Source organism: Ammospiza nelsoni, chromosome 15 (assembly GCF_027579445.1).
Source record: "Ammospiza nelsoni isolate bAmmNel1 chromosome 15, bAmmNel1.pri, whole genome shotgun sequence".
In the NCBI taxonomy this organism is placed as follows: domain Eukaryota; kingdom Metazoa; phylum Chordata; class Aves; order Passeriformes; family Passerellidae; genus Ammospiza; species Ammospiza nelsoni.
The window spans coordinates 8,932,610-8,943,071 of record NC_080647.1 but is presented as its reverse complement, the minus strand read 5'-3'; the positions used below and the strand labels follow the sequence as shown (position 1 = coordinate 8,943,071).

Sequence of the window (10,462 nt, the reverse complement as noted above, 5' to 3'; positions counted from 1 at the left end):
GCAGGGTTGCAACAGGTGAGGCAGCAAGCAGATAGGTGTAAAATGGGGGCTGAGTTTTGGGGAGCAGTTTTACAATCTGAGATAATGCAGTTACACACATCCACGTGACCTGTCCTCTTCCTCCTCCTCTCTTCAGCTGCTCTGAGCAGCAGCACTTTAACAACTCATCCGTTTGTGTCTCTGGCTGCTCTGGGGTGTGCAGCACACGCTGGGCAGGGCTGCACTGCTGAGGGTGTGGGGACAGGCTCGAGCTGGGTCTGCTGAGTGTGCAGGGCTGGCAGGGGGAGGAACAGAGGAAAGGATGGGGGGGGAGTGAGTGAGTGAGTGAGTGAGTGAGTGAGTGAGTGAGTGAGTGAGTCTGTGTGCGGGTGTGCACGAGTGTGAGTAGTGTGCAAGGGTGTGAGCAGCTGTGCGTGGGTATGAGTGTGCATGTGTGTTTCTGTGTGTATGTGTGTCTGTCTGTGTGTCTGTCTCTGTGTGTGTGTGCGCCGCTCGCTGGGTCCGGCGCTCCGCACAGCCCGGCGGTCACGGGGAGGCCGGAGCCCGGTGGGGATGGCGGATCCCTGCCGCGGCTGTTCGGCAAGGCCTGGGGCAGATGGGGCAGATCCCGGGGAGGGCGGCACCGGGGGAACCGGGCGGACACCGTAGGGCCCGTGAGGCCCGTGGGGCCCCGCTCCCTGCAGCGGCCGCCAGGGGGCGCTGAGGCCGCCGCGCTGGCCCCGCCATGGCGGCTCTTTCTCGCGGCATCTCGCGCGATCGTGACGTGCGGCCACGTGACTCGGCGCCGGCCGGGCCGCGCCGTTCGGCCCCGCGCGAGTGACGGGAGCGGAACCGGGACGGCACCGGGACGGCACCGGGACGGCACCTGCGGGGCGGGGCCGCCAGCGAGCGGGGCCGGGCCGGGGCAGGTGACGGCGGAACCGAGGCTGGGCCGGGCCGGCGCTTCCCGGCGGCCCGCAGCGAGCCGCGGCCTGGTCCACACGTGGGGCCTGGTCCCGCCGTTCGCGCCCGGGCCCGGCGGGTGCGCGCCCCTGGCGGGGTTGGGCCCCGCGGCCTTTGCCCGCCATGGCGCCCCCGGCAGAGCCGCAGCCGGAGGCGGAGAACGAGCCGGCGCTGGAGCAGTGGCGGCAGTACAACGAGACCGACCGGCAATGGGCGCTGCGCCGCCGCTTCATCCTCCGCCACCTCGCCGCGTACCCCGGCGGCGCCATCGACCAGCTGCTGGCGCTCTCCGTGCTCTGGACCAACCACGTCTTCATGGGCTGCAGGTGAGCGGGGGCTCCCGCCGGGCTCGGGCGGGCTCTCGGTGCTCACTGTCAGCCGGGGTGCCCGCAGGACACCGGGGCTCGGGGCGCTCGGCTGGACGGGCCGTGCCGCGGGCAGGAGCCGGTGAAGCGGAGCGGGACCGGAGCCCCCGCCGGGAGAACGGGCTCGGGCTCCCGTGGGGGCCAAACCTCGGCCCCAGATGCGCTTTAGAAAGGAGCCGCAGGACAGCTGGGAGGGAAGGGGCTGAGGCAAGAGAGCTTCTGTCCCTGGCCGGTTTTCTTCGCTCGAGTGTGCCGGTGTGTGTTGGTGGAGGGCAGCAAGCCGCTGGAAAAGTTCATGGATGTTTTGCAAGTAGTTCTTGATGATGTCCCGCCCCCAGGACTCGCTGAGCTTGCGGTGCTGTGTCATTTAAATGAGCAGAGAGCTTCCCTGGGAGCACAAAGCCGCCTGTGCAGTCCCCTGAAGGCTCAGCCTTTTGTCGAGAAGGGAAGGGGAATCCTTTCATCCAGCCGTCCCGGCCATAGCCAGGCTGTGCAGATCTGCACAAACGTCACCCACGTTCACAGACCCTTTAATGATGAGATTGTTTTGTTTTCAGCTGGACGGAAGCAGTTGCTTAACCACCAACTTCTGCAAACTGTGGCGCAGAGATGGACTTTTAATAATGTTCCATCCCGCAGCCTTGTGGGGGAATACTTTGTGTCATCTCTACAGAGCAAAATCAGTATCTTTAAATACACATCTGCCTGTTTCCTTTTTTTTTTTTCCTGAGTCAAGTACTAAACTCTTCTGCCCTGCAAGCATCAAAATTTAACATAGATTTTAAACAGTTTCAAATTCCAAAGCTTGAGCAATATGTTAAAATTGAGTATATACTTTTATTCTTCATATACAGTCACATACAGTGGTCTGTCTTAATGTGTTTGTGTGTTGTCTTAATGGGGACCTTCTCTGTGCCAGGGCTTTTGGGAATGGTGCAATAATCAGCTACAGGGTGCTGCTAATAGAAGGGAGAAACTCTGTGGGAAGGTTTCAAATCCCAAAACCCGCTGCAGTTTCAGCGTGTCAGTGCACATACTTTCTGTGATGAACTCCTTCACCTGCAGCTCTCAGGGGAGATGAGATTTGGGCAGGATGCAGTCTGGAGCCATTATCAGTGAAGATGTTTCCCCAGAGCTGGTGTGCCTGGCTGGAGCACTGCAGGGAACATTCTGTACTGTTAAAACAATTCTAGCTTTACTTACAGTTGCCTGGGGCAGGAAAGGACCTGCAGCATTCCCTGGAATTGCCTTTGGTGTTTGGGAAGAGATGTTGATTCATCAAGTAAATAGCTTCAAAGTTTGAGGGATTTTAGTTGTTTTCCCTTAGGTTTGTTGGCTGGTGTTTGGTTTGGGGCTTTGTTTTGTTTTGTTTTGTTTTCCTAATGCTGGTTTCTTGCCAGCTGTTTGTCAGAGCAGCTCAGCTGGTTAGAGCAGGGTGCTGATAATGACAGTGATGTGGGTTCAGTCCCTGTGTGGGTCATTCACCCAAGACTTGGACTCGATAATCCTTGTGGGACCCTTCCAACTCAGCCTGTGGCTCTGGGAAGAACAGATCAGAGGCTTTGCTGTGAAATCAAACTGAGTGTTCTGCTGGGAGGTGATGGGGAGAGCATCCAGAAGGCTCAGAACACGTGGTCTGTGAGGAAGGGGTTAAATAAAAGGCTTCATTAGTTTAGGTGTGGATGAGAGAAGGTGCTCCTGTTCCCAGATATGTTAAAGGTGGCTGAGAATGGGGGCAGTGGTGCAGGAAAGCATTGTGCTCCAGAGTTACAGGATCAGGACAAGGGGTGACCTGTAAAAGTCACAGCAGGGAGACTCCAGTTAGCTACTGGAGGCACTGGGATCCTCTGGCCAGATGAGACAAACACATGTTGAGACTGACTGATCTCGTCCCCACCCTCAGCTGAAATATGAGCCCCAAAGGTCTCCATCCTTTGTGAAGGATGACAGGTGTCAAATCTGACACTGCTCTTGCACCCTGCTGGAAATGGACACTGCCCATCACAGGTAATGTCACCTTGTCCCTGTAAGTCAGGGAGAGAAACAGATTCCCACTGCTCTCCCTTTGGCTGCGAGAGGACGGGGGTGTGTCCTGGTTTGAAGGAAGGCAGGAACCTCCCTTGGAATGGAAAATACAACCTCTGTCCTTCTGAACTATTATAACTTTGAAATTGCAGGGCTTTCAGGCAGAGGTATGGGGAAGGGAGCAGCAGTTCTTTACTAGAATGTGTGTGCACACCCCAGAATGTGTGTCTCCATCCCCAGTGCGTGTGCACACCCCAGACTGTCTCTGCGCACCCCAGACTGTCTGTGTCCATCCCGAATATCTGTGTGTGCACAGCCCAGACTGTCTCTGCACACCCCAGACTGTCTGTGTCCATCCCGAATGTGTGTGCGCACCCCAGACTGTCTGTGTCCATCCCGAATGTGTGTGCGCACCCCAGACTGTCTGTGTCCATCCCCATGTCCGCGCTGTCCCCGTGTCCCGCTGCCGCAGCCGAGCCCGCCCCAGCCGCGCTGCCCTCGGTGCAGTTCCGGGCCCGGCCGGCAGGGGCGCTGCTGGCTCCTGGTCGGGGGGGGGGGCGATGGGTCCCGCGGGGGGCAAAGAAAACAAAACAAAATAAAATAAAATGTAACACAAACTGTGCAGCCCTAGCGGGAGCTTCGGGGTTGGGTGACGCGGAGTGCAGGGTTAAAGTGTAGCAAAAAAGCCCCAGGCAGTGCAGAAAACGCCGGGGCTGGGCTGTCCTCCTCCCGTGCCGGCAGCGAGGGAGTGAGAGGAGCTGAGCCCAGCCCCTCACCCCTGGCCAGAATCTCATGGTGTCTTTGCCCTTCCAAAGAGAAAAAAACCCCAGGTATGGGAGTAGCAAGCTGAATACTTCCCCCACCTTGGTCATTTCTTTAGTCTCTCTTAAGTACTGGTCATTATTTTCTCTTAGTAACAGATGGGACAAAATTCCATGAGAGAAAGAAACAAAAGGAAAAATCCTAACCCACAGCAGGTTATCACCACTATCTCATCTCCCTTTGATCCCTCCTGGAATTTTCTTCCCATTCCCGGTTCCACTGCCTCCACTGAGGGCTGAGCTGTGCTGGTGAAGCAGGGACTGCAGTATTCTGTGCTCAAGAGTTCTCCCAGGAGTTTATATGGATCTAATTTCTGCCTGGTCCTTTAAATCAGGAGCAGAACAAACCTTTCTTGAGTGGAGCTTGAGTAGATTTCCAGAGTCCTTGGAAGAGCAGTATTTAGAAGCTGGTGCAGATAAATCACTGCAGCCCTGGCTGTTGGGACAGCTGTGGGCTCCTGTCTGTGGGCAGTGCCCAGAGATGCTTTCTGGCTTTGGAAGGTGGGCATTCCATGGAACAGGTGCAGCACTGCTCTTACTCCTCTCTGAACCATGGTGTGAAGCTGTCAGAGGCTGCTGTCAGGCTGTGTTTGTGGGCTCTCCTTGGAGAGAAAGGTTTGGGTTTCTTTCCTGTTCAGCCTCACCATGCAAACAGCTCGAAATGATGTGACAGATCCCCAGAGCGATGGAACACTGAGCTGGTGGGGGGTGTAAGGCCTAGAGGGATGGGACAGGGCTGTGCCATGCATGTCCTGCTTGTGTGGAGCTGTGGGTGTTGCAGCAGGGTCAGGGTTTGCTCTGAGCTTGTCACAGGCATCTCACCTCTCTCGTGGTTCAGGAACCTAAAACATTTCAGTTACAGCACCCAGCCAGAATTTAGTTTGGCTTTTTAAAGAGTGGTCGATGAAGGCTGAGCAGTGCCTGTGTCACCTGACATGGCAGTCGTGGTGTTGGTGAAGTGCAGGCTCTGGCTGCTGCCCCACTCCAGTGTCACTCTGAGCTCCTGTGCTTGGTTCACTGAAGCTGCTGCTCCTCCCTCACACCCCAGTGTTCAGTAGTGCTCCTGGCAGCTCTGCCAAATTCTGTATTTTGTCAGATAATGTATTTAAATTTCAGTTTAGAACACTGTCAGTGTGGTGGCTGCCTGGCTTAATGAGAAGTGGGTTTGTGCAGAGCTGGTGTGTGGCTGTGTGTCCGTGGCAGGGGGACAGTGGTCAGTGCTGTGCTCTGCTCCAGCAGGAGCAGAGGAGCATCTCCCTTGCACAGCTGCTGTGCCTCAGGCAGCTTTAGTTCTTGTACACAATAAAAGCTTGTGTGTGCCTGTGTGCTGCCCCTGGGGCTGGCTCTGAGGTCCTTCCTGCCCTTGGCCCCTCACAGGTACGGAGTGCAGGTCATGGAGAAGGTTCTCAAGATGGCTGAAGGCATCGACATCGGGGAAACGAGGTGCTACGAGCTGGTGCCCAGCAAGAAGCTGAAGAGATACCGCTCTCCATCGGACAGTGAGTACACCTGCAGTGCCACTGACCCTTCCCTGTCCCTGTCCCTGTCCCTGTCTGGGGGCAGCTCTGGGAGCAGGGGGACCCAGTGTGCCACAGGGCCGCCTCTGGGACAGCCAGCACAGCAAACTGGAGGGAAGTGCCCATGGTGGGCTCTGCTGGACTGCAGAACAGCTCCCCCTCCTCTGCCATGTGCATGATTCACACACATTCTGTCTTTGCTTAGGAAAATACCATTTTTCATTTCAATTATCAGGTAATTGGTTTTCTAGGACTGGTGTCTGGAATCAGATACCTGTGTGCCTTTGTGTGCTGTGGTGAGGTGTGATGTTCTGACCCCAGGAAGGGTTGTACATGTACATAGTGATGTTCACCTCATTGTTTTCGAGTTAGAGCCTGCTTGGAGCTTTGAGGGGATGGGGAGTAGGCACAGTGTGTGGTTTGGGGGGTTTTTTTACTGCTGCTGGGCCTGAAAGAGTGCTGTATATGTCAGCCCAGTCCATGGTCTCAGGGATCAGTGTTCCAGCTGTAGCCTTTCCAGGGCAGGACATGCAGCAGGCAGGGAGTGCTGGCAGGTCGGTGGCTCCGTCTGCTGGCTGCTCCGTGGCACCTTCAGAGCTCTGGAGAGGGTGGGATCTGTGCAGGCCCCTGTGTCAGTCAGCAGTGCCTGTGGGAGGCACAAATGGCCCGGCAGCACAGGACTCCTCTGGGCTTGGGTAGAATTTCTAGCTCTGCCAAAGTTACTTCCCTTACTTTGCCAGCCAGGAGTCTTTCTGTGCTTCCATGGGCCAGCTGCAGAGCTGAGGAGATGCTGTTCTTGTGTCTTTTGTCTGTCACAGGCAGCAGCCCTGAGGGTTCTCCAGGGCTTGTTGCACAGACGGCACAATGAGCTGTTCTGCTGGCAAGAGCCTTTAGGTGCTGCTGCAGTGCGGCCATCAAAAACAGACAGGGAAGAAATGCAAACCTTGCCATAATTCATCAAAACTGATGATGAAAAGGATTGAATGTGTAAGAGCTTTGTCACCTGATTTCAGTAGGAAGGGAGGAAGGGCTGTTTGTGCTGTGTGCAGGTGTTGTTTTCACTGCAGTGAGCTGGGTGGTGATACCTGTGCTGTGGTGGTTGGTGTCTAGACAGCCTGACCTACAGAAGGCCAACACATTCTCACTGGACTAGGCAGCACTTCCCAGCACTGAGCTGGCTTTTTGCTCCTCTGATGAAATTACACACATGGACCATGTCAGCATGTGGGTGCTGAATCTTCCACAGGAGAAGCCCTGGATAATCATCTCTTAGATGTAACATATTTGCTTGTCAGCTATTTGATTCTCCCCCTCTGCAGTAGCTGTGCACGCCAGGAGAGTCTGTCTCATTTGCATTTCTTCTGGTGCAGAAACAAGAGGTCAGTCAGTAATGGGGCCCTCAATTCTTGCAGCTGTCCCTTGAGGCTCAGGCAGATTTCTTCATGTTTGCTGCCCTTTAGCCCAAAGCAATTACACTGAGAGAAAATGTGCTCCTATTAAGTCAGTAACAGCCCCGTGTGTTTTGGAAAGGAGGGTTTGGTACCACTGTGTTCTACCTCAGATGAGGAGACAGGATGATAAAGTAGTTTATCTGACATCATCCTGCAACCCTGCAGCAGAGTCAGAGCTCAGGTTCTAGTCCTGCTGTGGTGTTCTGTCTTGCCTACCAAAGTTTTACTTATTTTAGTAGATTTGAAGGGATTCACTTCATAAATGACCAGATGGGTCAGTGGGCAATGCTGGAAGGCAGTGTCATCTGACCAAATATGTAGAGATTTTTGTGTGGTAGCTGTGAAAGTGGAAATACCACTGTAGTGACCTGCACAAGAATGACTGGTTATCTTTGATGAATTGTGAATGTCTTTTGGAAGGAAACCTTTTGGGTTTTGGCTATGGAATGCAAGTCCTGTGTTCAGAGCCTGCAGGCTCCTCTTGCAGATCACTTTCTGAAAACAGTCTCCCTGTCATAGCACATATTGGTAACTGTGTAATATTCTTCCATCTCATAGGTCCAGAGCCAGAGGCGACTCCTGAGCCACCGAAAAAGGTGGTGCCCAAGTTCCGAGTGCGACCTCGCTTTGAGCCCATACATTTTGTCACCAGCGCTGAGAAGGATGGCAAGAAGGACAATTCAATGGATAACCAAAGGCAGGAGGTGAACCAGGAGGCAAATACAAACAGCATGGCACAGCCAGCTGAAAACTGTACAAATTCTTTTGTGAATGCACGAGAGGCGAATCCCCAGCTCTCCGGCTCAGCTGGGCTTGGCTTTACAGGCCCAGCAGCAGCAGCAGCCAAGAAGGCTGTGAATAGTGTGGACTCTACCACAAGCAATGCTGTGCAGGTTTCTGTTTCCCCTTCAACTGCCCCGCCTGCATCAGAGACTTTCCCTCCATCAGCAATAATGCTGAAGCAGAGCTTTATGGAGAAACTGTCAGCAGCTGTCTGGAAAAACCTTACTAATCCAGATGCAAACACTGGGACGGATAAAATTAACTTCACGTATCTTTTGACGCGTTCAATTCAGGCATGCAAGACAAACCCTGAATATATTTATGTTCCTCTGAAAGAGATTGCCCCTGCTGACTTGCCCAAGAGCAAGAAGCTCCTGACAGACGGCTTCGCTTGCGAGGTGCGGTGTCAGAACGTGTACCTGGCCACCGGCTACGCGGGCAGCAAGAACGGCTCCCGGGACCGAGCCGCGGAGCAGGCAGTGAAGCTGCTGAAGAAATCCGTGGAAGTTCGAGTCGTTCAGCGCAAGTTCAAGCACACCTACCACGAGGACCTGGTGGTGTGTGAGGCAGGTGTGTGTCGCCCAGATTTCCCTCCCGCTCTCAAACCTCACGAGGAGTTCGTAGTTGCCAACAGGGACTGTGTCCCCATGCAGCCCGGTACTGAATCCATGAAGGGTTCCGCAAATGCCAACAAAGATTGGACTAGTTTTGTCCTCACAGAGAATGCCAGCGATGCAATAGGAATACTTAACAATTCTGCCTCATATAACAAAATGTCTGTTGAATATAAGTATGAATTAATGCCCAACCGCTCGTGGCGTTGTCAGGTGTATCTCCAAGATCACTGCCTGGCCGAGGGATTTGGCACAAAAAAGACCAGCAAGCATGCAGCAGCTGAGGAGGCACTGAAAATACTGCAGAAGATGCAGTCAAATATAGCATCCCTCAAAGTGACCCAGGTGCAGAAAGTGGGCTGCTCATCACGGGGCTCTGGGAGGAAGAAGGACCTGAAGGACCTGGTGATCTACGAGAACTCCACTAACCCGGTGTGCACGCTCAACGACACCGCCCAGTTCAACAAGATGACGGTGGAGTACGTCTTTGAGAGGATGACAGGCATGCGATGGAAGTGCAAGGTGATGCTTGAAGATGAATTCATTGCAGAAGCAGTCGGAGTGAAGAAATCTGTCAAGCATGAGGCAGCAGAGGAAGCCGTGAAAATCCTCAAAAAGACTCAGCCAACTGTTGTTAATAACCTGAAGAAAGGCACCGTTGAAGACGTCATCTCCAGAAATGAGATTCGAGGTCGATCAGCAGAAGAGGCTTTCAAACAGAAGATCAAAGAAGACAACATTGGGAACCAAATTTTAAGAAAGATGGGCTGGACAGGTGGTGGCCTAGGGAAGGATGGTGAAGGGATTAGGGAGCCTATTTCAGTAAAGGAGCAGTTCAAAAGGGAAGGACTTGGGCTTGATGTGGAAAGGGTGAACAGAATCGCTAAGAGAGATATTGAAGAGATAATTCGAAACTATGCACGTTCAGACAGTCACATTGACTTGACTTTCTCTAGAGAACTGACCATGGATGAGCGGAAGCAGATACATCAGATTGCCCAAAAATACGGTCTTAAAAGTAAATCCCATGGGCAGGGACCCAACAGATACTTGGTGGTGAGCAGGAAGCGGCGCAAGGAGGATCTGTTAGACCAGCTGAAGCAGGAGGGCCAGGTTGGGCATTACGAGCTTATCATGCCCCAAGCAAACTGAGGTGAGGTGTCCCCTTTGAACAGAGACTGAGTTTCATGGACACTCGACTAAAGAAAGAGATGCTGCATTTTTCTTGTGGGTAATAAAAAAATGACATTAAAGTCTTTTACTTTGGCAATATAATTTCTGAAATGTTGTTAGATGTTTAGAACTGACCGAATTCTGTTCGAGCGCATTAGCACAACCCAAAAGCAGTAGTGCTGTTCCTGTATGTGTCTTTGATATTACTTGTTCCTTCACATTTTACTAGTTTTGTAATAGCAAACACACATGTCCAACACAAAGGAATTTGACATAATTTAAAATTATAGGTCCCTTGCTCTTCTTGAGCAAGGAAGGAGAAAAAAAAAACCTTTTTAAAAAAAAATTTAAAAAGCAAAGGAAATGCAGTCTGGGGGCATAAACTTGTATGTAAAATTGGTATTAATTACAACAAAAATAAAGTTTTATTTCTGGAAAAAAAAGGTTTTGTCACACTTTGTATTAAAAAAGTGTGCAAACTGATTATTCTTGAGAAATACATATATCAAGGTCTTGTCTCTGCTGTGTTTATGTACAGTATGTAAACCTTAACCAGTTTAGTGGTAGTTTTATTCATAGATTTCTACCTTGAGTCTCCCATTCTGAGAGTCACTGACGGCGCCTTCACTGCCAGCGAATGGGACTGAGAGAATTCCAGCGTTCCTACCTTGGAGAACGGTTGACATGTGCAGATACCATGGTGAAGTGTGAAATATAAAAACCGGAGGTAAATGCAGAGCCCACGCTCAAAGATGCTCATGTAGCTTGTGG

The 10,462-nt window shown here is 52.6% G+C and overlaps 1 protein-coding gene across 2 annotated transcripts; it reads left to right on the top strand.

Moving 5' to 3' along the window:
- Nucleotides 1-825: 825 nt before the first annotated feature.
- On the top strand, nt 826-10,134 carry NKRF (NFKB repressing factor). 2 transcript variants are annotated; one of them, XM_059482865.1, is made up of 3 exons: nt 826-1,268; nt 5,531-5,652; nt 7,680-10,134. In XM_059482865.1, exons 1-3 carry the CDS (start codon nt 1,066-1,068, stop codon nt 9,668-9,670), a joined length of 2,316 nt encoding a protein of 771 aa, XP_059338848.1. In that variant the 5' UTR covers nt 826-1,065; the 3' UTR covers nt 9,671-10,134. The 2 variants fall into 2 exon arrangements, with proteins under 2 accessions (XP_059338848.1, XP_059338849.1); XM_059482866.1 differs by lacking the exon at nt 826-1,268 and adding an exon at nt 1,354-1,562.
- Nucleotides 10,135-10,462: the final 328 nt, after the last annotated feature.

What these genes read in the sequence shown, in the direction of transcription:
- NKRF (XM_059482865.1), top strand. Translation starts at nt 1,066, where the DNA reads ATGGCGCCCCCGGCAGAGCCGCAGCCGGAGGCGGAGAACGAGCCGGCG. An exon ending in CACGTCTTCATGGGCTGCAG is followed by an intron (nt 1,269 to 5,530) that starts GTGAGCGGGGGC and finishes GGCCCCTCACAG; the next exon opens with GTACGGAGTGCAGGTCATGG. An exon ending in ATACCGCTCTCCATCGGACA is followed by an intron (nt 5,653 to 7,679) that starts GTGAGTACACCT and finishes TCCATCTCATAG; the next exon opens with GTCCAGAGCCAGAGGCGACT.